Source organism: Kogia breviceps, chromosome 3 (assembly GCF_026419965.1).
Source record: "Kogia breviceps isolate mKogBre1 chromosome 3, mKogBre1 haplotype 1, whole genome shotgun sequence".
In the NCBI taxonomy this organism is placed as follows: Eukaryota; Metazoa; Chordata; class Mammalia; order Artiodactyla; family Physeteridae; genus Kogia; species Kogia breviceps.
Window position 1 is genome coordinate 113,983,959 of NC_081312.1, and position 27,788 is coordinate 114,011,746.

Here is a 27,788-nt window from a genome sequence, read left to right on the forward strand (position 1 = left end):
TATTCATGTTTTGGTTTATTTTGTTTTTGTACAAGGCTACAAACAGGTAAGGGTATCTACTCTTTTGTCTCAAAGTAGTGTACTTTTTTCAAGCTCCTAAGAGATGGGCATGATTAGCCATTCCGGTTTGCACTTAAGGTTAGTAATGAACCATCACGGTGTGCTCAGGACTGTTCTCATTTTAGCACTGAAAGTCCCATGTCCCAGGAGGCCCCTCCATCCAAGGCCAAATGGGATGGTTGGTCACACTATTGTCACTAGCCTTCCAGGCTGTCATGATGACATTCTTACCACAAATTGTCCAGTCTGTATTTGAATACAAGCCAGTGGTTCATGCTCTGTCTGCCATGCTTTCTAGTTCTGTGCTAACAATATTGAGTTCTGATTCAGGTGAGGAATTAAAGAACTGCGACTTTTCACATATATTCTCCCCAGTGATTCTGTGCCACCATAAAAAAAAACATGCACATAAACACATATATGCTTTAATTAGAATTTAAATAAAAACCACAAAAACACCTACTGGAAAACATTCATTCTCTTTAGGAACAATCTGGAATTTTTTTCTTAGATTTTTATTTTTATACATTCTTATGACATATCCCTTCACAGGTGGTTAGCAAGATCAGCTTTTTAGATGATTCCATTCTAAATATACATTTTAAACAAACAATACCAAAACAGCCAGTGGGAAGGCGAAAAACATTCCATTAACACCGTTTTGTCTACACAAAAATAAATGTGAAAAGACTGGTTGTGTCCTTACACTGTCCCACCACACAGTTGACTACTATTGTCTCCAGAGTGACTGGTTTTAAAGGACATGGAGCTGTGGCATGACCAGTCACAGGGTCAAGGGCACAGCCTGCTCCTGGGTGTTCCAGAGACTTAGTAACCAACAACAGCTCATGACTCCATATTGGTAAATACTCTTGTCAGGATACTTCTTAAAGATATGCATTCCAACATGGAGATAAAAATTAAGATCTAAGACATTTATTTTCCAGTGGAGGTCGGTCATGACTTTAATAAACCTATTCACATCAGCCCTCATTTCCAAGGTCACAAGCTAGGAGAGTGACATTAAACTAAGCCTATTTAGACACACATAATAGACTCCCGCTCATCAGTCTGTCTTGCCATCAAACAGTAGGCTGTCACTTGACCGAATTCTCACCAATAAATAACTTATACAAATCATTACCAATGACAACTAACATACAATCAACTCATCTTTTTATTAGAAACAAGAAGCCTTCAATGGCAAAGCCGGCACCACCATACCAGTTTCTGACAGTCACTAGTGCATTTGGCAGATAACAAAGGTTTACACTTGCAATTCAAATCAACTTTCTTTCCATACCCTGCTTCACGATGTTTTAGAAACAGATCACCCTGAAAGCTGTGCTGCATTGATCCTCCACTTCTAGATTAGGAAAACGCACTCTCCCTAAACTACTTCTTGTAGCCATTGCTGGCAGCTGAGGAGATATGCGTTGTGGAGGTCTGAGGGCCATCAGTGACACCTAGAGGGAAGACCCTCAAATTCCATAACCGCCCCCCATCATCATGTCCTATCCGAGGATGACAAAGTTAGGGGCGGTACAGTTTCGACAACATTAAGTGAAAGAAACTAGTTGGGATTACAATACTGTGCTCCTAGAGATACTATTTTTATGTGATGCTACACCTTTAAAGAAGGAAGCTTTAAAAACAATACCATTATGTAAAATAAAACAAATCCAGCAGAACACACCCATTCTAGTACCTTAAACTCAGTGGTGTGTATCTACAGGGCCACACTCTGTGGCCCAGAAGAGTAGGGGCTCTCTGCCTTCCTCCAGGGCCCTTCCTGGGTGCTTCAGGGCTGGGCAGCAGGAGAGGCACCCAGTTCCCTCCCCAAAACATCTTATTCTATTTAATGTATTATTTGTTTCCCTGGACAAAACACTGCCACTGTCATGATTTCTGTCGAAAGTGCAGAAACCTCCATGGGGTTGGTTGCCGTTTTTCCATCTCTAACTCTTTGCACTCAGAAAGGCCTCCACCGCCCCCCATCATCAGTGGGTTGGAAAGGGCTTCTTTGGGAGGCACAGCCCACCTGGGCTTTCAACTTTACTGTGCGTGACCATCCCACGAGTCCAGCTACAGTCTTACAGTCTGAGCATCAACGTTCTTTTTATTGTCTTCAGGGTCTACCTCCCACCAGTAAAATTAAATGTTTAGAGGCTAAAGTGCAGAAAAGCTCAAGTATACCCTAGTAAGAGCTGGCTACTCCAGAACTTAGGTTATAACAAAAAAGAATATTTAGACTGTGCACCAAACAACCTAGTACTGCAAAAAACTGGTACTGTAAGCCATTCCCAATAATCATCCCCTCAGCCCCTGTCCCTGCCTGGACCCAGTGCAGGGTGCCAGGAACTTATGCAAACATAGCTAGTGTGTTGATCTGATATACTGCAGGAGGCTGGAGCTGTCCTCTCCATAAATAAAATACTATATTATTTAAATTTCTGCACATAGAAAGCAATTCATTCAAGGCTTTAAATGAATTTAACTCTGTGACAAATAACTTTTTCCTAAGATGAAATCATTTATTTTTTTTACTCTGCTTATTTCCTATGATTTCTTTTTGAAAAGACTCTGGAAAGAGAAAAATGTATTCATTTTTCCCTTAAAATGTTAGTTTACTATTTCATGTTAGCACATGCAAATAAAATTTACTCTTAAATATATGACTTTAATCTCATTACTATTTAGGCATCTTACCTAGATATAGTTTCAAACAGATGTGAGGCATTTCTGTGACCTGGTGCAAGAATGGTAGAGTAGAAAGAAAACTCCAGAACAAGGAACTTTTAAGACTAAAAAGATAAAAAATATTTTTGCCGAAGAAGTTCCAACTCAATAAAATTCCAACGCCTTTTAAGGCATGAATTAGTTTGAAATCTTTACAGATTATCAAGTAAACTGACATTGCCTGGAGCACTCTTTAAAGAAAGTAAAAAAGGCGGGAGGTTTTAATAAAGACCGCACCTCCCTCCCCTAAAGTAAGTAAAGGCCTTTGTGTGTCTAAAGGTACGTTACCAAATAAGATGGCATTTAAAACAAAATAAGCTTATCAAAACCAGTGTCCCTCATTCTCCTCCTCCTGATTGTCTAGATAGAGGAGGGCAACCTTCTTTTCATCCGAAATCACTGACCTTTGGTCTACCATCCTCTGCAGCTGCACCATCTTATCAAACTCAGCCTGCTCCTTGCCCTTTTCCCCGGGGGCCTGGTGTCTGTCCCCAGCAGAGCCCTGAAAGCTCACGCCAGCTGCCAGGTCATTGCTACTGCTGGCATCTCTCCAAGCATCACGGTCAGACACACTATGAGCTTCTGCTTCTGTCCCTGCGGGGAAGAGGACTGTGGCCTCTTGGGTCCAGCGGGGGGTCGTCTCTACGTTACTCACGTCCATCTGAAAGGTAAACGAAGTTTCTTTGGGCCCCAGGGCAACGTGCCTTAGTGTTCTGCCACTGTCTGCGACCTTGCCTACCTCAGGGGAGTCCACCGAACCAGCAAGTGCAAATGTTTTGGCAATGGGTCCGTGGAAGGCAACTTGTGCAGAGGTGTTGGCTTCTGCAGGACCCAGCTGAATATGCCTAAAGGATCTGCTCACACCTGATGTCGCTTCTGCCCCTGACGTGTCTCCTGAACTAGCCTCCTGAGGTGACTCAGAAACGGCCCTTTGGAAGATGCTCTTTTCAGTCATCAGGATTTTCCTACCCACAGCGTAACTACGGGTGGCCTGGGTCACATCTGCCGAGCCCTCTCTGTGGGCTTTGCTTTCTGAGTCGCTAAATTCCGAGGGTAGGGGAACTATCTGCTCGGTGCCTTGATGCCTCTGAGGCACGGTCTTGATGTGCCTGATGGATGTGCCGTTCCCCGACCACACTTCCGTGTGCACAGAAACTTCTCTGACACCCAACTCCATTCTGTCTGAAAGGGGGGCTGTGAGCTGGATCTGCTCACTGAACACCCCCCCCTCCCTGGGGCCTAATTGAAGGTGCTTCACAGATGTCTGGGTACCCGCTGACTCTTCTTTTGAAAAATAATCACCAACCTTCCCTGCCTCAGAAGCGGGAGCCTGAAAAATAATTTCCCTCTTAGAATGAAATTGTTGGGAGCCGAATGGGCTGTCTCCCCCCGCTCTGTCAGGATCTGTGGAAAGCTCTGCCGGGTCAGGCTCTTCTGAGTCCCCGGCCCCTAGACAGGGAGGGTCAGGCCCTGGGAAGAAGACTTCTTCGGACAACTGACTTTGATCGGGACCCAACGTAAGATGCCTTGCAGACAAGCTGGCTCCCGCCGAGCTTGCTGCCCAACTCAGGTCACCTTCCCCACTTACCTCCACCACCTGGGCAGCGGGTCCTTCAGGTGAGACTTGCTCAGTCCTCCAAGTTCCAGGGGGCTCTATCTGAACGTGCCTCACAGACTGACTGACTTCCTCCAGCACGTGTGACCGGGCAAAGCCCCTTGGGCTGGCGACTTCCACAGTGGCCGACACGGGGCCCTGGGAAGTGACCAGCTCCGAGCCGGGAGAGGCCCGGCCGGCGTCGGCCTCCTCACCAGAGGGGCTGTACAGCTCCTGGGTCGCCCAGCGCTTGAAGCCGCGGCCGGCGGCCGGGGCCTCCACTCCGGCCTCCTCATCTGGGCTGCCAGGGGCCGGGCTGTGCCGCCTAGCCAGGCCGTCTTGTACCACCGACTCCACGGCCTTCTCGATCTCACCCACTTCATCCCTGCTCAGCTCCTCCAGGTCTAACTGATCGGCATCCACCGTCTGCGAGAGGTTGACTTCGGCCACTAAGGTCACAGCCCCACCACCCGCGGTCTGGACTTTCTTTACATCAACAGAAACACCCCCGGGCCCGCCTTGACCCTCTCTGGTGAAGGTGGACAGCTCTTCCTTCATGCGCTCCGGAAGGCTCTCCTCCAGCTGCTCAATCACTTCCACCAGCTGGTGCCTGGGCTCCTTGAAGCGTTCCTTAATGGATGTGTGGAATTCATGTGGTATTTTAATTTCCTTTTCAATGACTATGGGTTCAGCATGAAATTCACCACTTCTCGCTTGTCCTTCCCAGTGAGAACCCATGTCCCCCTCCAGAGGTGCTTCTGGAACATCCAGTGGCTTCACAACCTTCTCTCCCGATGCATCATCCCTCTCCATTCTTCTCTGAGACCCTGGCACAATTTCATCTTGCCAGGAGTACCTGATGGTGGATTCCTCTTCGATGTGGATCTGCCCGTACACAGGGCCTTCATCTCTCTCCCGGCCACCAGGGTATTCGTCCGGAGTCGACACCAAATAACTCTGCTCTCCCTCCAAGTCACCTGCCTCCGTCACTTCTTCAAAGTGAGTTATGTTCTCTTGGGGCTGCCCGGTCTTTTGACCTTCATTCCCTGGGCACGTGATATCTGTTTCTCTGTAAACCTCCTCCTCAACAAGCCCCTTGGAGCCCGAAGACACGTCATCGACCTCCTCCACTTGGAATGGTGTAGAAAACTCGTCCGCCTTCTCGCCACTGACATAGCTCACGGGCTCTTCGATGATCTCCACGTTGACGACCTTTGCTCTCCCCTCTCTCCCGTTCAGACCAAGACTGATTATATCTCCGATCAAATGCTCAGCTGATTTTCCTTTCAGCTTCACCTCCTTAGCATCCTTGCTTAACAGGTAGTCCAGGCCAGCTTCATCTGAAATGTCGACCTCTTCAGTCAGTTTTGACTCCACGACTATCTCAGTCGTTGTTTTCCTGTCACCAGGAAGCTCTTTCCTGTCCATGTAAGTGACTTTTGTGTCTGGAAAAGAATCAGCAGATGCTTCTGTCTCAGGAGAGTGGGTAAACTGCTTCAGGATACTGGAAACGATGTTCTCAGCTATGGCTTTGGTCATGGAATTACCTTTCAGGGAGCCTGCAGTGTCGCTGGTGCCCAGCCTGAGCCCTGCCTCTCTCGTTTCCACCCCTCTATGTGTTCCATCACCAGCATCCTTCTTTAGGGGTGTCTGGAGACCTTGGGGGGCCGCCTCTGCTGTGCTGTCCTGGGATACTTCTAGACTGATCGGTATCTCTCTCTCCCTCACACTTTTCTCCTTCAGTGGCTCCTCTTTTGCCTTTTCCTTCATTTGCTGGCTTTCTCTCTTTCTTGCTTCTTTATCTAACTTTGTAAGCTCTTCCCACCTTAAGTTTCTCTCCTCTGAAGCCTTCTCTTTAGAATCAAACATTTTCTCTTCTCGCTTTGTTTGGATGGTTTCCGGTCTGTTTCTCTCCTGCTCCCTTGTGGCTTTAGCTTCCATTTTCTTTTCCAAAATGACCGTCCCCTCATTTGACCAAGTGCGCTCGGAAGCACCTGCCACCACATTGTCCTGGCGTTCTTGGTAGGACTTTTGGGCAACGGCGGACTCTTTGGCTAAATTAGTGGAGGGGTCCTTTATACCTTCGGTTCTTGGTCTATCAGGGAATGTTTTCACTTGAGCTTCAGTATTTCTTAAAAGACCAGGGGTTGGAGAGAAAGTTCTCAAGTTGGTTTGACTGCTGGCAGTTTTTTCATAAGAGTTTTCCTGCCGGGTAGGGATAAAGGAAGAGTATCTGGAGCTCAGGAAGTCTCTTCTGGCAGCGCTTCTAACTGCCATCTGAGAACGTGGCGCCAGGCTGTGATTGAAGCTCGCCGAATGTGCTTTCTGCCTTGGAAACAGATTTCTTTCGTTTTCCCTCTGTAATACTGAGGTGGTATATTGATAGGGCTTGTTTCTGAATTCTGTAGAAATTGAACAGAGCATTAAAATGATAGTCATCATTACCTTTTTTCATCTGAAAAACATCACCATAGATCAAATCCCATCCCATCATAATACACCACAGGAGGGTCATTATAAATGAGAAGTTTTCAACCCCCAAATTATTTTTTTTCTGGTAGTTTAAAGAAACCTATGACAATAAAATATAGCCCTACGAATGCTTCCACACAACACTTTTCTCCAATTACTGATCTTAAAATATTCATGCATCTTAAATATATCAAACGTGTGATCGTTAAAGCATGGCACATGTGCCAGAGACGTTAGGGGTGCTATTTATGTGGCAGAAATTTCACAATTTGGAATCCTTCATTTCCACTTTGTTGAGATAACTTGATTTTACTGATTAGCAGAGAAGAGCTTCATCATTACTACAGAGTACATAAATACTAAACACTGAATGGCATAACCCCTCCACCTTTTACTATGCTCTTATTTTTCATTGATTTCCATGTTGGGCCAACAAATATTGAAGAATTTGACTTTTTTTTTTTAATTCCTGATTTCTTCTATTTTTATAGTTCTTTTTTTTTTTTTTTTTTTTTTTTTTAACAAACATCTCATTTGAAAAGATGCCAAAGCAGGAAGCCAACCAATCACCAATACTACAATCTGTCTTAATGTCACGGTTCTGGGGTTGGGAGGAGGTCCATGGGGCTTCCTGCTTTGCTCTGGACCATCCGCAGACATGCTACCCAGGGTACCTGCTCTTAGGGGTGGCAGCTGGTGGCAGGAATGTGGCCGGGCCAGGAGCATCATCCACGCTGCAGGCACCCCTTTGTGCCCACCTACACCCATCTGCTGGGCTGGGCAGAGGCTTCTCGCCCCCTCAGTCTCCCCCACGGCAGCCAACCAACCTCACTCTCAAATTCAAAAACAAACTTGCTGGACACTAAGACCAAATCCCTTCCAGTCACAGATGACTGGAACCAAAATTATTCTGAACCCAGTGACCTGTCAATCTGTGAAGTGTCTAATAGGGATGTTGTTTTTGAAAATAAAGATGGGAGTGTTATTTTTTTTAAAAAACTACCACCTATCCCGATCGACTGTTATAATCACATTCTCCTGACAGCAGTAACCAGTACATACATGTAATCCCAATGTACCATGATTTTGAACATGGCAACACTCATGGAGCCTGAAACTACACAGAGTAAGGTGTATACAGAACATACTGCACATAATGTAATCTGCCCTTGCTTAGCCAGAAAGCTTTTTAAGTTTTTACAGGATTGGGAAAACTTAAAAAAAAAAAAAAAAAGTTACCCTATAGGTTCTCCGGGTCTTTCTGATGAACATTAACTCTCTAATGTCAGTTCTGCAGCTACAAGGAAGTACGGGCTTTGTGCTGCAGCTTTTGGCCCGAACAGGGGCTGACTTTAGGGCACTAGGTGACACTGCCACTCACACCACCCTGAGCTGCCCACACAAACCTAGACTGGTGGAAACAGTGTAATCCTTCCCACCTCTCCCGCCGGTGGGGTCACGAGTTCCAAGTGTTGATTGCCTGCTGTACAAAGTAACACCTCCCTAGGTTTGAGTTAAGGCTGTAAGTCTTTGGTCTGTAAAGGGTGTTCCCTCCACAGGGTGTGATGAACAAGTCCATGTCCACCTCTCACCATTCACACTTCCCAGCTTTCCATCAGCCCTCTCCTCCCTCACCACGTTGGGTAGGAAGCACCCTCATATACTGGCTAGATGAACAAATGAGTTAACGAAGCCCTTTCCCACACAATTTCATCTGCATTATTATTGAAACTATGGCCCATTAAATAAAATTATTTGATACTTGAGAGGGACAAATGACAGGTATCTGAAAACTCTTATCTAACCCCAACTCTTCCAGATAAATGACGCTTTACTCTTTATCCATGGAATGAACCTGCTCAGAGAGACAGTAACTTAACATTAAATGATAAGCTTTCCTTATATTTACCTTGTGGCACATTTTCAATGCGCTCAGTCAAGATCTGTATCTCCGGATTACTTTCTCCTTCCAGTAAGGCTCTGTAAAAATTATTTTTAAAAAACTCATTAGGAAATAAAAGACAAGAAGTGCCTCTGTTAGCTGTCGATTTGGTCAATGATACACTGTCATAGTGTCATGTGTCTGCAGATGGGATGGATGCAAGCCCACCCCAGCAGACCTGGCTGGAGAGAGCATCTATCAGCTAAATGAACACAATGAGGGGGCCAGGGCTTCAGATGGACTGGAGAGCCAAGGCCTTCTAGAAAACCCTTCCAAATCCAGGGCATGGAGGAGGAGGAGACAGAGGGATGTGGGCCCAGGAAGGGAGGTGGGGGGTCTGGGTTCCCTGGGAAGCAAGGAAGGGCCCATGCCTGGCAGGTCACCCTGGGCTACAGGGACCCAAAACAATGGCTACTACCCCACTGGGGTCTCTCTGGAGTCACAGGTCAGGGGCTGACTAAGGGCAGAATAAGGACTGACGTTTGTTTATAAATAAGGCAGCCAGAGTGCACCTGCAGTTTTCATACTGGGTTCCATGGGGACATCTTAGAGATGAAAAAAGAGGAGAGATGGAATGGCAGGCATAAGAGAAGGAAGAGCTGCAGACCACGCACGCCCCTGCACCACCATGGCCCCCAGGGGTCTCATTCCAGGCGGCATCCAGTTATCTCCTCTGATAAAATGGCAAAATGCACTGGACTAGGTGGTTTCTTTGGCCATGTCTAGCTCCCAAACTGTAAAACTCTAGAGTGTTCATTAAGCGGTTATGCACGTCTATGACTCAGAGCCCTGAGGAGAGAGCAGAGGTCAGGCCCCATAGCCCCAGCACACCGCAGTGGGTCGGTGCGGGATGTCCATTGCTTGGAGACCCTAGGACACGGGCTGCTGCGGGCACAAAAGTTGGTCAGTTGCTAGGGCAAATATGTGAGGTCGCTAACGTCAGTTCCAAGAAATATACCGCCTATGGCAAAGGGCAGGCAGAAGCGGGGCCCACTAGGAAATGCTGATCTGACCACTGAGAGCCAGGCAGCCAAAGAGGGAAGGGACGCCAGAGCCGGGTGGGGACTCTCGGATCAGGCAGACCAGGGCCAAATTCTATTTCCACTGATTCAAACGCAGCGATTCCCACAAATGCGGGAACCCTGTGGGCAGGTGGAAGAGAGCAAGGAGGCCCCCTGAGGAAAAAGCAAAGACAGGGTGAGAGGGATTCCAGTCCAGGTGTGCACAGGAGGGCTCTCCTGGAAGCTGCGACTGCAGTGTGTGTGTGTGGACGCAGGAAGCCGAGGGGCCGCGTCCAGAGCCCTGCCCTCCACGCCAGGCGAGAGCCAGCAAACAGAACACCAGCCCATTAATCCCACACCCTCATGACCAAGCATGTTCAGTTCCAGGAACACAAATAGCTTCCACTGCCGAGAAAATCCCGAGGTCTGTAGAGAATAAAAGGAACACGTTCAAAGTAAAAGTCAGCCTGTGAGGGCCTGCGCCCCAGGATGACAGTAGCAGGAAAGGTAGCATCCTACAGCTAAGGGTCCGCAGGGGGGCTATTGAGAAGCCAAGTCCTATTTCAGATCTTCCCTCTGCCTGGCTCGGGAGGAAGCCTCAGGTACCACAGGGCTCCCACGCTAGCTGCCCAAGTCAGGACAGAAAGTGCTTGCAGGGCATCCAGGTCAGCAGAGAACTGATGACCGGCGGGGGAGGGGGGCGGGGGGGGTCAGGATAAAGAAGATCCCGTTGGAGGAAAAATTTCTTCCCTCTCCCCTCAAAGGGGAATGGTTTTGCTTCTCTTTCAGGGAAAATCCAAACCATCACCAAACTTTTACTGAGTTCAGGACCCTGGGTCAGGTACTATTGTTCCTAGGAGGGGGCACCAGACCCTGAGGGGTGACACAGCACTAATGCTCCTGTGCCCAAGGCCTTCACCAGCCCTAAGACTGAGCACCAAGCAGGCTCTAACCCTCTCCCTCTATCTCACCAAGTCCTCCTGGCAACCCCACACTGGGCCGACGATGGGCATCCCGGCCCTACAGGTGAGCAGACTGGAGCGCAGGCCTGCACTCCTCAGCGAGAGAAAGGGAGCCCAGGCCTGGGCACTCAGCCACCCCTGCAAGCTGCCTGGGCCTCCCTGCGGGGCTGGAGACGGTGCCATTTCACATACATTTTAGAACAGATCCTGCAGACAGACCCTCCAGACCATATGAATGAAATCAGATCCAACATCTCTTGGTGATTTCAATCAAAATGTCCCTACAGGGAAGAGCAGCAGCTCCCCACTAGGGAAGAACTCAGGTCCACAGTGACTCCCCCTCCCAAGGGCTGGTCCAACAGGCAGGAGCCACCTTCTCCACCTGGGCGCCCAGCAAAGGGCCTCACAGGCATGCTGGGACACTGGTCCCTGAATCCATGCCTTTACGAACCCCCCACCCCCCTGCCAATGACACATGACAACCCGTCTCCACCGGCACAGCTCACAAGACTAGGTGGCAGAGGCATAAACAAAACCCCTGGGGCAAGGCCCAAAAGGGTCAGTTCCCTCAAAAGCTCTCAAAGGAGCGTTTTTAACGAACAGACTCGTACAACTTTAAGGAAGCAGGTCAAGCATTCTCTGGTTATTTGGGGAGCGGTGGAAGAAAACTGCCTGGGACCCACAGTGCCGGTGAGAAATGCCAACCGCTTGAATCACAGGCTATAAGTGAACATCTCACACAGGCCCACAGGTTGGCAGCCTCTTGAAAGGCAGGAAAACAAGCAAACGTGTGCTGGAAAACCAGGTCCCTGGCCTCATTAAGGCCGCCGAGACAAGCCCACAAGTTGGAAGGGAGCTCTAATGCGGCCCCTGGCTGGGTGTCAGGCCCTAACAGACCACCCACGGGCCAACCAGCAGCGAGGCTCCCATCTGGGATTGATTATCCTGATGGCAGCTCAGGGCACATCTGCTCCACACAGTGGGCACAAGGCGGCCACCCCACATGCCCACCAGAAACATGGACAAGCGCCAGGGAGGAGGGAGAGTTGGAGGATGTTTCCAGAAGCAACGCCAGTGGGGGAGCCTGCCTGGTCCTGGGTGGAGAGATGTTTCACGTGGTGCTTCCTGGCAAAACGCAGGCTCTTGGAGGAAAAGGGGGAGGGGTTGGGAGAAGGAGCTTCCCTGGGCCCCAGCTCCAGAGAGGACAGGGGACCGCCTGTCACTCTAGACTGGGGACTGGAGTGGGAAGGGAGGAGAGAGGGGCAGAAGTCCATCCACAGGACCAGCATCACCATCTGGTTTGGAAAGGGTCTGTCCCAAGCACAGGCATGTGAAAGACAACAAGGAGGCAGTGGTGCCAGGCAGCCGCTGGTCATTCCCTCTGTGCTCGGGATGAAATCACATAAGGAAAGCCCATTTGTCAATTCCAGAGACAGAAAAAAAAAAAAAAGACTGACATAAAGAATAAGATTACTAATAAAGCAGAGAGAGGGAGCACAGGGAATGGTTAACAGAGAAACCTCCAGAATCAGGTTGCCTGGATCCAAATCCTGCCACTTCCTAGTCCTATGACCTTGGGCAAGCCGCTCAAACCCTCTGTGGCTCAGTTTCCCCATTTCTGAAACAGGGAGCACTCACAGGTTTGCGGTGGTAATTAATAAAGTGATTGGAAAGTTCTTGCAACAATGGCTGTCACAGAATATGTGCTCAATAAATATCAGCCACCATCATCATCATCATCTACATCATCTTCTATTGACCTCAGAAGAAAGGTGATTTTCCATTAACCAAAGTAGTTCAAGAAGGGAAGAGATTCTAGATTACCTAAAGTCATGGTTAACTGAGGGCTAATTCATTTACGCAATGATGTGGGTAAGGTTAACAACCAAATGTATCCGTTGATCCTAATTATCTATCCTTAAAACTACAAGATTTTATTAACTTCAAATTTTTCACCTAATAACCAGGCAAGTCTCAGTGTTAACACATTTTTATAGACTTTCCCCAAAATAGGATTCAACTTTAAAAAAACAAAATGGGGACTTCCCTCGTGGTGCAATGGTTAAGAATCCGCCTGCCAATGCAGGGGACATGGGTTCGAGCCCTGGTCCGGGAAGATCCCTCATGCCACGGAGCAACTAAGCCTGTGTGCCACAACTACTGAGCCTGCGCTCTACACCTTGCGAGCCACAACTACTGAACCCGCGTGCCACAACTACTGAAGCCCACACACCTAGAGCCCGCACTTCAAAACAAAAGAAGCCACTGCAATGAGAAGCCCGTGCACTGCAACGAAGAGTAGCCCCCGCTTGCCAACTAGAGAAAGCCTGAACGCAGCAACGAAGACCCAATGCAACCAAAAATAAATAAATTAATTTTTTAAAAATGTATTTCTCCAAGAACTTGAGAACTTCCCAAGAAATGTTCTCCTTTGAACAGACACATTAAAAGGTACAGGTGATCTTAAAAACAATGGAGCAATCAGAAACATCATTAAAATGATGAAATTAGCAACGTTAAGCGTTATCTGTACTACTTCATTAGCAGTCTAAACCTAGAGACTGAATATTCTCAGTTAAAACCCACCACCTCTGCCCACTGCCATCAGAAAGAGGAAAGGGGGGCTCTGCACGTCCTCCCCCAGCACAGACATACAAAGAAGCTAACCTTTTAAAAGGACTTTGCCATAAAGTCCCCAGGCAGGAAACCTTTGCACTACATTTTCGTATCTGGCCAGGCAAGACGCCCTTTAGTGTTTTCTGTCTGAGAAATCCTTTGGCCCTGCTTTCCATTTTTTCAGGTAAAACTTAGAATTGGTATATTCTCCTCCGCCAAAACATAAAAAACAAAGCCTCTTTTTAAATTTTGATGGAGATTTCATCATCTGTCCCCCAGATAAGAAATCCAGGATGGGCCCCTTCTTACCCTCAGTTTTGTGGTTTCTGGACTCAGTTTATTCCTGGGTTATTTTTGCATTTTTTTGTTTCAATTTTGACTATCTTTTTTTTTTCTAGTATATTTTCTAACAGCTTACTCCTGATGATTGGGTTCTGTTCTCTTCTCTTTTGGGGGGGGAGGATGGGGGCGGGAGTGCTCTATTTATTTTTTAACTGTGTTTCTCCAAGTTTTCAATCGATAGCTTTTGGGCCTGATCTTTATGTCAGCAGTGGAGGGGTTTGGGACATGGTGGGTTCTGAATACTGTCAGTTTTGCCATCTTCAGATTATATACTAAGTCTGAATAAGCCCACTGAGCCCTCTCCACCTGCTTTGTGGAAAGGGCTCAGTGTGGAGTGATCTAGTTTACAAGAGTGTGTGCCCAGTAGCATGTCTGCCCACGTTCCTACCCAGAAACCTCCTGCTCCTGGCCCCTCCGTCACTGCCCCCACCAGCCCCGAGCAGAGGCTCCCATGGGTACCTACCTATGTCAGGCCCCGAATCTCCGACCACTCCATGCACCTCCCGAGGTCTCCACCCCCACCCACAGACACACCTACCGCTTCCACCCCAGGCCCAGACCCTCCTGCACTCCACCTGCCAGCAGCTGGCTCCCCTCTCCTCGGCTATGGCCCTGGGACCGCCTCATCTCAGCGGCCTGGCAATGGAGGCCCCTGCAATCTGCCTCCTTCCAGGACTCTGCTGACTCATCTTGCATTCTCCTTCCTCCACTTATTTTCTTAACCTGACTTGTGCACCTGGAGCTCCTTCCTGACACCTTCCTGCCAGTCCAATTCCTATTCCCCACTTTCCCTTCCCCTTCAAGGCCCAACTCAAATCCCACATCCCTTGAAAATCTCTCTTAATTACCTCAGCCTGAAGCTCTCCATTCCTTCTCCTAACCATCTGTATCAAACTCTGTTCCTTGGCAGTAAACCATGTACAGTATTTTCTTGGAACACGCATATTGTTATTTTAACATCTTGTTTGACTTTTCACCTAACCGTACTTCTCCCTCCCTCCTCCCATGCCACCCCCCACTTCCCACCTCCCCCCTCTTCTATGTCTGTTCAAATCTCTGCCATCCTTCAAGACCCATATCAATCTCATCTCCCTCTAGAAACCTTCCCTGATTCTCACAACTCCCTTCTGATTCCAGAAAACTTGCACCTGTGTGTCTTGGGGGACGTGTCTTGTTTCCTATGGTGTAGGAGGCTACCTCGGTCCGCACAGCCTTATCCACAGCACACGATCCTAAGCACACGGCCGCACACTTCTGAGCCCCTCTGAGCAGGCATACACCCTGCATGCCCAGCATCTCCAGAGCAGCCTGAGAGCACAAACCCCACCCAGCTCACAAAACATGGCTTCACGGGTGTGGCTCTTATCCACCCAACATACATGGCCCTCAATGACAGCCCCCAAAACCAAGCTGCCCAGGGACGCCCAAATGCTTGGCATTGTCATAGATGCCACGCTAGGTCAGTCCTCAGGTCCTCACTCGGGCTGCCCCCTCTGCCTGGAAAGCCCTTCCCACATGGTCTCTTCCTGGCTGCCCTACCTGCAAGACTTGGCACTGCCTCTTCCAGGAAGCCTGCTCTGCACATTCCATCAGCCCCCCCTCACAGCACCAGCCCCCCACTCAGCCTGCCTATCCTTTGTCTTGTCCTCTAGGCTGCTGTGAGACAGGCTTAGAGCTTTCTGGATGCCCGTGGGCGGCTCTGCAAACAGCAGTGTGCACACAAATCACCTGGGATCTTGTGACAAGGCAACTTTGATCAGTAGGTCTGGGGTGGGCCCAAGGTTTCCCACAAGTTTGAGATGCCTAGTGATGCCAACATTATGTGTCTGCAGGCCCCTGCGAGCAAGGCCCTGGACCAGTGTTTCTCTTCCCTGGATGCATCTGACAATCATCCTAGGAGCTTTAGCACTACCATGCCTGGGCCCACCCTGTGCCAATCTAATGGGAATATCTAAACTGGGTCCAGGAGCCGATGCTTCATCAGCTTCTCCCGGTGATGCCCACGTGCAGACGCAGCTGAGAACCATGCCCTGTCCTGTTTCTGAGAATCTCCCCTTTCATCACGCAGCCCCTCGTATAATAAGCACTCACATGTCAGGAAAAACCTCGAGATGACACATCAGGTGGAGAAGCATCTCCAGCCCCACATGACACCACTGGAGACAGGCAGACAAGAGCGAGCACAACTGTGCCAGCCTGTCCCCCCGCCCCAGCATCCTCAGCCCCAGCCAAGCCCTGCAGCTTCTTCTGCCTATCATCCCCTGCAATGTGGGGGCAAAGGGCTCATTCTCACATTCCCCTGCCAGGCCAGGCGCCACGGTCTCCCTGGCCACCAACTGGCCATCTTAGGTTTGGTGAAATCCTCCAGTCTTAAGACTCTGAGGTTTGATCTGTTTTAATTTTATTATTTTGTTAAATTACATATTTACGTATAAACTGTTAAGTCTATCCCTATAAATTATGAGTTGCACCATTTTATTATTACCTTAACGTTCCTTCTTTAAGGTTATCGGAAAGGGCCAAATATCTGGGTTTGGAAGGGCTCACGATACGTGAGACCTGGCCTCAGCACAGGCCACAGAGTCCAGCCATGCTGCGATATGCTTTCAGCTTTCCAGAGCCACAGCCCTCCTCTTCCATGTGCGGTGTGTGAGCAGTGGCTCACACACCTCACATGTCTGTCTGAGCAGTGCTAGAGGAGTGGCCACTTCGGGGAAACACAACCTCAGCCATAGCGGGCGAAGCAATGCCGGCCACAGCGCTGGCCACCTCAGCCCCCCTGGACAGGGCTGGTGAGCAGTCACACTGCGTGGGACCCTGGAACGTGGTCCCCACGGAGCTGACTGTCCCTGCCGCCCTCAGAGAGGCAGGGTGTGGGAAGAAGGTCAACTTCCTGGAGATGGAGGGTCGAGGTTTGTGAAGATCAAATGGGCACTTGTGAAGAGAAATTTTCATACCTGGCCTCAGAATTTGGGCAGTAGCACAAAGTACTGAAAGAATCATGTAAGACATGACAAGGGTTTATCTTCAGGACACTTATCAGTGATATAAAGTGCTGGGCTTTTAGCTGATACAAAGAAACAGGTCACATTCTACCGCCTGTACGTCTTTTAGACCTGCAGGCATCTCCCAGACTCAATCCTAAGCACTGGAGGGCAGGGGGGCGGCAGCAGTTCTAACCACAGAGGCTGGGGTCTGGAGTTGGGCAGGACTGGGCATATGCAGGCCCCTGGGCTGGGCTCCCCATTTTCCCCACGCAAACTTGGACTTCAGGAAGGCACACGGTGAAATCGATCACTCACTTCCCAGAAAGGACTGATGCTTCCTAAACTCCTAGGAGACGGCCAAGTCAATCCCTAAATGGATTAAAGAAACGCCCAGCCACAGACAGGAGTAAACTCTGTTCCTGCTGACATGAGCGAAAAAGGCTCGCGACCGAGAGAAAAGCTAGAAAAAGCTAAGCCTTGAGGAAAGCTAAGCTGGTAGGGTTGTGAACACCTACCAGAGAGGTAAGGCCCTGGCCTCTCAGGCAAGATGCCCACCTGTGCCCTCTGACTTTTCATGACAGAGAACTGGGGACAGGACAAAGCGAGGAAGAAAAGGGCTCAAAATCCCAGAGAGATGAGGCATAAAATCAGTCTCCTGACTCCAACCCAGAGAACTTTTACAAAAAGGAAGCAGGAAGATCCAACTGCCTCTGTAGAGAAAAGACCTCACCTGACACCAGGTGTCACCTAACAGGGGCACAGATGTGGGTTTTCTAGGCTGACCCAGCATCCGCTCTAGAATGATGCCTGGTTTGGGGTACCTCCCACCCGAATCTCAGTCCATGTGACTCATGGGAAGCTGACCCCTTTCAAGCACTTTGTTCCCCCAGCCAAGGATGGGCACATGACCCAGCAGAGCTAGAGAGGGTCCAGGAGTCCTGCTAGGATGGTGGAAAAGAGCCCCCTCCTCTGACCACAGGATTGGGGGTTGCAAGGACAAAAGCCTGGAGCTGCTTGGGGCCCCTCCTGCCACTGTGGAGGCAGAGCAAGGAAGGAGGGGCCAGAGAAGGCAGGGACAGCCAGCCAACAACCCCATCCGGGCACCTGAACCTACCACGCCCAAAACTAAGGACTTGTTCAGTTATATGAGTAATAAATGCCTTTTTTGACTTGAGCCAGTCTGAGAATGGCTTCTGTCACTTGCAAGTGAAAAAAATCCTAATGCTTTCTTCCCCCAAATAAAGCCCGACTGTTTTGAAGTTTTCCTTATTAGTAAAGCTCAGCTTATCTCACTCAGCATTTGTTTCAATACCCTACCAATTTAATTTTGCAATTGTTCACCCCATGAGATTTCCAAGAAGACTGTGGAGATGGACCTTGGGACAGGCTGGCAAGTGCCTCCTCTCCCCTCCCCCATGCCCTGACCAGCATCCTTTCTGCAGGACTCAGGCTGCATAGCTCCCAGAGCAGGGACCCAGCGAGGCCCCCACCAGCTTGGTCCTAGGACCATCCCTCAATTCAGCCAGAGGCTCCTCCAAGGGCTGCCATGCTCGGTGGGTAAGGCACAGGCCCTCAGCAGCCTGGACCCCTGCTTCCAGGCCCCTTCCCTCACCTGCAAAAGGGATGTGTGGTGTCCACCACCAGAGGGTGACTATGGACAGTGAGCAGCTGCAAAGGACTTAGCACTGCATCTGGCAGGCAGTAAGGGCTCAGTAACACAAAGCCACAGCCACTCCACAGAGACTGCAGGGACTTTCACACTGCCAGCTTCAGCTTGGTGGACTCAGCGCAGCATCCTTACCTATAGGTTGCCACCTCCAGACTGAGGCCAGTCTTCACCTGCACGAGCTCCTGATAGTCCCGCAGCTGGTCAGCCATGGCCAAGGTAAGGGCTGCCTTCTCATCCTCCAGGCAGGCGATCTCTCTCTAAGGAGAACAGAAGGTTTTGGGATCAGAGGACTGGAGCTTTGCTGGGTTTAACTTAAGGTACCAAGAGCTCAGGACACAAAAAGAGATGAAAAACCTCCAAGTTTATTAAAAATGCAGTCATTGCAGGATGATTTTTATGTATTTATTTTTTATAAATTTATTTCTTTTCTATTTTTGGCTGTGTTGGGTCTTCATTGCTGCACGCAGGCTTTCTCTAGTTGCGGTGCGTGGGCTTCTCATTGTGGTGGCTTCTCTTGTGGCGGAGCAAGGGCTCTCAGTGCGTGGGGTTCAGTAGTTGTGGCACGTGGGCTCAGTAGTTGTGGCTCGCGGGCCCTAGAGCTCAGGCTCAGTAGTTGCGGCGCACGGGCTTAGTTGCTCCGCGGCATGTGGGATCTTCCCAGACCAGGGCTCGAACCCATGTCCCCTGCATTGGCAGGCATATTCTTAACCACTGCACCTCCAGGGAAGTCCCAAGGATGATTTTTAAATACTATATTTCTCCCACTTGGAAGGTTTCTTTTTTTTTTAATCAGCGCATAAGGAAGATGCAGCTAGGACACGGGCTTCTCTGTTCATTCTCCCTAATAATAATGAATGCTTGTAAAGCATCTTTACAGCTCAGACATCAGTCAGCTTAGGGAAGTCAATACATGACACTAGTGAAGTAAGATGCTATATAAAATAAGCCAAGACTAGGGACTTCCCTGGTGGTCCAGTGGTAAAGAATCCACCTTACAATGCAGGGGATGCATGTTCTATCCCTGATCAGGGAACTAAGATCCCACATGCTGCAGGGCAACTAAGCCCATTCACCACAACTACTGAGCTGGCGTGTCTCAACAAGAGAGCTTTCATGCCACAAACTACAGAGCCCACACACTCTGGAATCCGTGTACCACAACTACAGAGTCCACACGGCCTGGAGCCTGCGTGCCACAACTATAGAGAGAAAATACACATGCCACAACTAGAGAGAAGCCTGCACACCCCAATGAAAGATCCCGCATGCCTCAACGAAGATCCCACATGCCGCAACTAAGACCCAACTCAGCCAAAAATAAATTAAAAATAAATAAATAAATAATAAATCTGTTTAAAATAAAAATAAAGAGAAGTTTAAAATAAATAAATAAATAAAATAAGGCAAGAAACAAATAAAATAAAGCAGGGGTTTTACTATATTTAAAACAAAAGTTACTCAGATCTGAAACAGAATTTCCCCCATACTCATGATACAGAGTTTTTTGTTTCACCTAGAAAAGCTACTTTAAAATCATCTGGGAAGAAAAGTTATGTTAATGTGACAAGAATATATTCTGGGCATAAATGTCAAAAGTCAGACCTGGACATAAACCTTTATGCCTGTTCTCTTGTAGTTTAGTAAGTGCTCCCCAGGCACGTGTTCACATCACCCCCATAGCAATTCCGCTCCCTGCTGGTTAACTGCATCTGTCCATGTCCCCCCACTGGCTGGAAGATACTGCAAGGCACAGCCTGTCGCTGCCTCATGCATCCCCCCAGCCCCTGCCTCTAGAAAAATGCCCTTCACATGCAAGTCACACAGCACGCAACGGGTGAACTAGATTTAAAATGAAATGATCAAGATAATATTACCCTCCTCAAAATGTACTGTTTTCTTTTTTTAATAAATGTATTTATTTTTATTTATTTTATATATTTATTTTTGACTGTGTTGGGTTTTTGTTGCTGCACACGGGCTTTCTCTAGTTGCAGTGAGCGGGGACTACTCTTTCATTGTGGTGGCATGCTTCTCATTGCGGTGGCTTCTCTTGTTGCAGAACACAGGCTCTAGGCATGTAGGCTTTAGCAGTTGTGGCAAGAGGGTTCAGCAGTTATGGCTCACAGGCTCTAGAGCACAGGCTCAGTAGTTCTGGCACACGGGCTTAGTTGCTCTGTGGCATGTGGGATCTTCCCAGACCCAGGATTGAACCCATGTCCCCTGCATTGTCAGGCGGATTCTTAACCACCGCGCCACAAGGGAAGTCCCCAAAATGTATTATTTTCAATCGACAATATATTTTAATTAATAAACACAATGGCCTCATTTGTACCATTTTACAGTTTTGCCCTACTCTGCATTACAGTTTTATATAACATTTTATAGTTATGCTGGGGAATAATTAACTGAACAAATATTTAAACTTTGAATAAATCCATATACTTTAACTTCTGGTTTGCAATGGAACGTAGCATTATTTCTGAATACAATTAATAGGATACATTTTTAGACATTTATCTTTGTGGAATTTAAAAATTATAAGACAACAGGAGAAGGAATCTATTTTCATTTCTCATGTAATCCCTCCACCAAAGGCACCTGGCAATATGCTGGTGGTCCAAAGTAAATAGGTAATGTTTATGAAACTAAGGAACGAATGTAACTAAGATCCCACACTGGATTTACCATCTAAAAAGATGCATGAATGATCAGCATGTAAATAATTCTGCTTCTCATAGCAGTTCTATATATCTAAGCTAATAATTGTTGTTAGGTTCTTTTTGTCTATATAAAGTATGCTAAAAACAAAACCTGAAGTCACTTAGCTTTTAAAGCAAAGGAGTAAATTTAAAACTAGCTAGCTAGCATCCCAGGGTAGGTAAGTGTAAACACCCTCCAAAACTGGCATTATAAATAGATAAAGAGGTTCATCAAAGCAGACCATTGGCCAGTCTTGATTTAAGTGACAGTTGCCAGAATTTAGTCACAACATTCATAGTTAAGTCTCAGTGTTAAAAGCCTATGTTCCCCCATTTTAGGAGTATAAACTCAGGTACAAGGTTACAGTATAAAATGTTCTGTAAACATAAATATATGACTCCCTCCTACTACAGGAAATTCTACCTAAATATTAAAATTTGACAATGTGTAGTAATGTCTTCTTCACAAAAGAGTGTGATTGCTGTTAAAATGCTTAGAAAAAAAAAATCAAACACATTCAATTCTCTAACTACAAGCCTCCTAAGCAGGTCAAGATCTCCCAGCCATGCCAAGGTGGTAACACGAAGATTCTCTCCCTCCTGGGGGTGCAGAAATGTTCTGCACCCTGCAAAATAAGAGCAGGAAAATTAAACTGTGTTTAAGTTAAAATAAGTGCAGTTCCAACCACATTCCCATGTGAGTCAACTCTTCCTAAACTGTCAAAGGAAAATTCGTTGACTTTTGGAAGCAGGAATGTAAGAATTATTGGCTCCCAGCAATCTTCACAGAAATTGTAACCAATCCTGCTCGTTTAATAAAGCTTCAGACTTGGCCTCCACTTCTGCAGAAGTCTTCAAGCCGTGGGCCAAGCCAAGGCACTGGAGCCTGAGACACAGCAGCTAATTCTAACCCAAGCAGGAGCAGTTTTGCCAAATGTCAGAGCTGGGGAGAAAGGTCACCTTTTTAGTTGCTATTTAGAGAACGTTTGGGCAGCATCACAACTGATGATGAAATGTAGGCTACACCAGGGAAAGCCTGCTGCCCTCATTGTCCAAAGAATTCACTTTCTCTTAATCAAACTTGAGCAGCTCCTTGCTGAGCTAGTCACCCAGACACAACAGAAGAGCTTGCAAGTGTCAGGGTCACCCTCGAGGGAACTTAAATTCTGTGATAACCTCATTTAGATGCAAAAACTAGATGTGTTAATAACAAGCATTGATTGGATGCTAACTAAGTGTTTATAGCTCTGGCCCATACAACACTCTGAACTCCAGACCCATCATTTTATGTTACAAGACCAGGTGGGTATCTTAGAGGCATTTCAAACTGAAATCTGCTCTCCCACCCAAGGCTGCTTTCCTGCACCAACCCCCTTCCTCCAGCTGCTCAGGCCCCAGGTCCTGGAGCAGACTTGATTTCTCCCTCTCTCTCCCACCACATCCAATCCATCCACAAACCCCGTGGGCTTCAACTTCAGGGTGGATTCGTGCCTCTGCCCTTCGCTGCTGCCGCTGGCCCAAGCCTCCAGTACCTACTGCCCTGATGGTGGCAAGTGTCTCCTTAAGAGATCTCCCTACTCCAACAGGTGCCCCACACAGTCTATGTGTATCACAGCAGCCAGGGAGTTTCCAGGAAGACACGGTCACCACCTGCCTCGGCGCAGAGCCCTCCAGCAACTTCCCACGCGCTCAGAGCCGAAGGCCAGGTCCTGTAGAGGTCACCTTCGCCCACTTGCCCCAGCCACACCCGCTCCTGAACACTGAACTGTTTCCACCTCCAGACCTGTGCAGTCAAGGACTTTCTCTGTTTTGTTTCTGTTATGCTCCCTGCTGTACCCCCAGCACTTAAGAGGCAAGCTCGGCACACCAAGTACTCAATGAATGAACTGAATGGGGATGCACCCTGTGGGCCATTTTCATTACCCCTAGTTCACAGGTGGGGAAACAGAGACATAAACAGTGGCAGAGCCACAATTCAGACCTAGGTAGGGCAGCTAAACCAACTCCACTGCAATGGAAAGAAAGTTCTCATTCAGTCATGTCTTGGGGGCGTGGAAGCTGGCCACAGTCAGCCTCGAGGCTAAGAGTGCACTTTCACAAGCCAAAATCTCAATGTTTATGGGGTAAGGCTGGTGTAAATCACAAACATCTTACAGTTTTTGTCTGAAGCCCCTTCCTGCAGACTGGGAGACAGGGTGTATTAATTAGGCTTCAAGTGATCTGAACTACATATAAAATGCTGGGAACTTGGATGTCAGTTCAGCAAACTTTTCTCTGGCAAATCTGAGGCGAGGGGCCTACCAGAGAGGTCTAAAGCATGTAGGTCACCTGGGAAGGCCCAGTTTTCCCAGAAAGAGAGTCCTAGTGAGCATCTTTCCCCCTTAAGCTGCAGTGCCAGCCCAGAGCCTGGGCACTATGTGGGTGTTCCTGCCTCCAGATGAGGGACAGGGGTTCCCATTAAAACCATATGGCACATGTTAAAAAGTAAATGAAAGACTTAACACTAAAACTATTCTGACAACAGCCAGCTGGAAGGGTCTGAAAGCATTTTAGGACTGTAGATTAACAGGCACCTCTGTGCTATCCCTTAGGAAGAACACTGATCATTGTTCTATGAAAGCAAACTGAATACTGGTTTAAAGTTCATCTTTAATAGAACAGATAGAAGAGAGGGAATATTCCCCAGTGGTTAGTTGCTCCGGCAATGGAGCATGAATCAAACCCAGGCTTAGCTACTTACTAACTAGGTGACCTATGGGCCTCAGTTTCATCATCTGTAAGATGGGGTAAATATTAGTACCTACCTCCTAAGACTGATCTGAGGACTGAGAGTGAATACACATGTGATGGGCTTGGTACCTCTGGTACCTGCCACACAAAAAGCTCTTGATAGAGGCTAGCTCTTAGTAATGAAACTTTTATTACAGTAAATTAGTTAAATCAGGTTTTATGATATTTTCAGTCTCCCCAGGCTAAGCTTCTATAGAATTTGAAAACATCAGAGGCTTGGGTTAAATCATCAATATTTATTCTTTAACAAAATATATAGCATTTTTACACTTCTTAAAAAAAATACTAATGCTTGGTATTGAGTCTTTTGGAATGCAACTTGAAATATGGTTGCTTTAAGATAACTGGTGGGAGATTCAGGCTATGTATAAGGAAACATGCAGTACAATGAAACAGCCACAAATTGGAACTGAAAAATATCCAAGTCCTTATAGACATTTTCCTTACTCTTTTCTTTTAGGGGAAAGAAGCAAATTCCAATAGGAGAGATATCACTGGACAGGAGGGTGGGATCCTAGTTCTGGGGCAGGTGTGACCCCAGGGAAGGGCCCTGGAGTCCATGTGTCAAAGAAGGTGATTTTGAATGGCACTTCAGGTCCCCACCTGTCCTGGAATCAGAGGAACTCTGCTTTTATCTGTTTCATATATGGTGATGCACTCAAGAGTTAACTGAGGGGGAAAGGGTTCTGCTGCTAAAAAAGAACACTGAAACCAAAGCTTCCAGGTCCAAAATGAGCCAAGTGAGCTATGACTGCAAACGAATGGTGGGGATTTAGCCCACAAAACACACCTCAAAGAAGCCTTTTCCAAACCTGCTTGCACAGCAGGGACCCTTGAGGTGGTAGCAGGAGTTCCCTACAAAGGGGTTCAGTGGGCAGTGAGTTTGGCAGGCACTTCTTTTTGGTTAAAAGCTCTGTGAAAGCTTACATTAAAGACACTTTTTAATTTTCACTCAACACAGAGCATGGGGCTCCATGGAACTGGCATCCCTGGCCACCATCATTGCAAAGGGAAGCGCTCTGGAGTCTAGAGTAAGCTCCGGAAATCAGCACATACCTCACCTGCCCCTGCCCTTGTCCCACCTACAACCCCAGCAGAAGGCTTTTGAAAATTATGAGGCAGAGGCCAAACAAAACCTATGATCCAAAAGATTAAATTCCAAACAACTTTGTACTGTATTGCTTTATACGATTTCCCATCCAGACTCTAGTTCTTTGAAGATTGAAGCCCCAGTACAGTGCTAAGGACCAGGGGTAGTCAACAGATAACTGCTGATTATTTGTGGATGCCTGTGAGGTCACCACAGGCCTCTATGCCACAACTGCCATGTTTCCTTTACTTCTAATTTTTTAAAAAGGCACAAAATCACTCCAACACAAATTTTTAACTTGAAGCTACAAACTGTTCCCTTTAAAATATTTCTGAATTTGTGTGGAAGTTGTCTTAAACTGTCATCCTAAGAACTAATGACAGTAGGATTTGGGAATACTTCCAATTCTGGCCCAGACTGGGCAGGACCAGGGCTAACCCTGGGACTGGACTAGGTGTACAGTCAATAAATCCAGCCACAGGTGTCACCGTGTCAGTGTCAGAAGTCTGAGCTCTGCTTCTCTGAAACAGGAACTGTTTATATTACCTGTACTTGTAATAACATCCTGCCATAGGGACCTGCATTACCACAGCTTTTACACAACCCAGAGATCGGACATTAGCTTGTACCGTGAGAAAAACATCTCTGATCTTAATGCTCTTCTTTGCATTAAGATTACTGCCCCTCCTAAGAACAAATGAGGCAATGGCCCAGGGAGCCACCACCAGCTGCTTCCAACTGGGAAATCATCCTGGCAAAATAAAAACCGATTTGTAAAACAAGTTAAGTTTTCCCCAGGGGAGCCCTAGTGCCAAAGGGGCTGCCATTCTGAATGGCTCACGATAAGGACTTGGCCACTGCCTAGAAACCTCCCAACACTGAGACTTGTCTGAGAAGGAAGGAGCTGTCACCTCTGGAAGTCACTTCTGGGGCTTCTTGGTTGACCTTTAAGTGAACTCGGTCTTCGAAGAACAGGAAATTGAAAAGAGAACCTAGAGCTCGAGGGGGTCATTTGTCAGGATGCACCCAGTCATGCCAAGGGCTAAAGAAACTGACAACCAAACAGGAGGGCAGGGACGGGTCTATCCAGCAGGACCTGCCACTTGGCATTCGCCCACTGAGTCGAAGGGCCAGGGGTGGCGAGATGCCGGGACCCTGAGGCCCAATGCAGAGCAGAGTGGTCCCTTCGGCGCCTGGGTCCCCACCGGCACCCTCTGGGCCGGCCCCGCCCTTGGGCGACGTCGCGCCTGGCATGAACGAGCCGTGGTCCGGGGAGCCCCACCGCTCCCCCGCGGTCCCCACCCGCAGGGCGCGCGGGCCTGGGCTGGGGGCTTCCCAGCGCACTGACCTGCCGCTCCTCTGCCTGCAGCTCGTACGCCTCGCGCACCCGCATCAGCTCATCCTCCAGCAACGCCCGCAGCTGCTCCACCTCGAGCGCCTCAAGCCGCAGCGCCTCCGCCTCCTGCGCGCACAGTCGCGTCTCCTCCTCGGCCTCGCGCCGGCTCTCCTGGCCGCGCCGCAGCGCCTCCTCCAGCTCGCGCACCTCGTCCTCGTACAACTGCACGGTCTCCCGCCACGACTCGGCCACAAGCAGCGCGTAGCCGTTGTGGACCTCCCGCATGCGCGGCAGGGGGGCGGTGGGGCCGGCAGCGCGGGCGCGGTAGCGCAGGGTCAGGCCGGCGGCGCGCGCGCGCAGCTCCCGGACGTCGCGTTCGTGGGCCTCGTCTAGGCCGCGGCGCTCGGCCTGCAGCCGGCCCAGCAACGCCTCGAGGGCGGCGCGCGCGCCCAACTCCTCCTGCAGCTCCCACTGCTGCACGTCCAGCTCGGCGTCCAGGCGGCCACGGGCTGCGCGTGCCTCCTCGCCCAGCAACTGCAGCTCCCGCAGCTCGCGCCGCAGTGCGTCGCGCTCGCCTTCGGCCAGCGCTGTGGCCCAGCTCAGTTCGTCTAGCTGCTGCCGCAGGTTGCGCGCCTCCTTGGCGAAGCGGGCTTGCGCCTCGGCCCACAGGCCCTCGTGCCCGTGCCGGCCGCGCAGCTCCTCCTCCAGCAGCAGGTTTTCGCGCTCCAGCTCCCGTACCCGGCACACGTAGTCGTACAGCCGGGCGTTGAGCTCCTGCAGCTCGGCCTTCTCGGAGCCCGTTTGCAGCCGCCAGGACAGCATCTTGATGGTGTACGGGTCTCTCCCAACCGGCTGGTTCCCTCTTACCCTGGTCTTGCCCCCTCTGCTATGCCGCCCCGGCCCCGCCGCTACTCCGGAGGCCCGCAGACTGGGGCGGGAGCTGGCGAGAGGATGCACTTAACAGGCCGGGAGGGCGGGTATGGGCGCGGGCCACGGCCTCCAGCCAATCAGAGCGCGGCCCGGCGCGGCCACTGTGGCCGGACAGCTCCCCCTGCCGGAATGACGTTGGCGCCGCGCGGCTGTCCAGCCCAAGGCGTAGGCGGTCGTGCGTCCTCATCGCCGGCTGTCGGATACGGGCGGGCAGAACTCTTAGAAAGAATGCTGAGGAAGACTCCCCGTTACTGTCCTTCTCCCATTCACCCAGGTGCACATCGTCACCTGGCCGTTGCTTGTCAGGCCACACAGCTGCTGTGATATCAGCACCTAGACCTGTATGGAAGTCCCATCAGTACGAACGTCTCTCGGACCACACTGGGGCATCGGGTACTGTAGAGCGGCTCACGGTTGCCTGGACTCAGCCTGCAGCCATTTGTTCTCAATTCTTCAGCTCCCCACGTTACCAGGGGTTCTGCTGTCCCACCTCTTCCGGCTTGGCAGGGTAGGAGGGCCTTCTCAGGGACCAGTGGATCTCCCAGCAGGATGCTTCGCT

General features: G+C 49.1%; 1 protein-coding gene across 2 annotated transcripts; it reads right to left on the reverse strand.

The window, feature by feature from the left end:
- Nucleotides 1-27,249, reverse strand: SYNM (synemin). 2 transcript variants are annotated; one of them, XM_059056796.2, is made up of 5 exons: nt 26,312-27,249; nt 18,517-18,641; nt 8,775-8,845; nt 4,388-6,795; nt 1-3,460 (listed from the first exon to the last, which is right to left on the reverse strand). In XM_059056796.2, exons 1-5 carry the CDS (start codon nt 27,119-27,121, stop codon nt 3,122-3,124), a joined length of 3,753 nt encoding a protein of 1,250 aa, XP_058912779.1. In that variant the 5' UTR covers nt 27,122-27,249; the 3' UTR covers nt 1-3,121. The 2 variants fall into 2 exon arrangements, with proteins under 2 accessions (XP_058912779.1, XP_058912778.1); XM_059056795.2 differs by having other exon boundaries at nt 1-6,795.
- Nucleotides 27,250-27,788: the final 539 nt, after the last annotated feature.

Coding starts and splice junctions, on each gene's coding strand:
- SYNM (XM_059056795.2), bottom strand. CDS start 27,121: ATGCTGTCCTGGCGGCTGCAAACGGGCTCCGAGAAGGCCGAGCTGCAG. Junction 18,642..26,311: donor TGCAGGCAGAGGAGCGGCAG/GTCAGTGCGCTG, acceptor TGTTCTCCTTAG/AGAGAGATCGCCTGCCTGGA. Junction 8,846..18,516: donor CTGGAGGTGGCAACCTATAG/GTAAGGATGCTG, acceptor TAATTTTTACAG/AGCCTTACTGGAAGGAGAAA.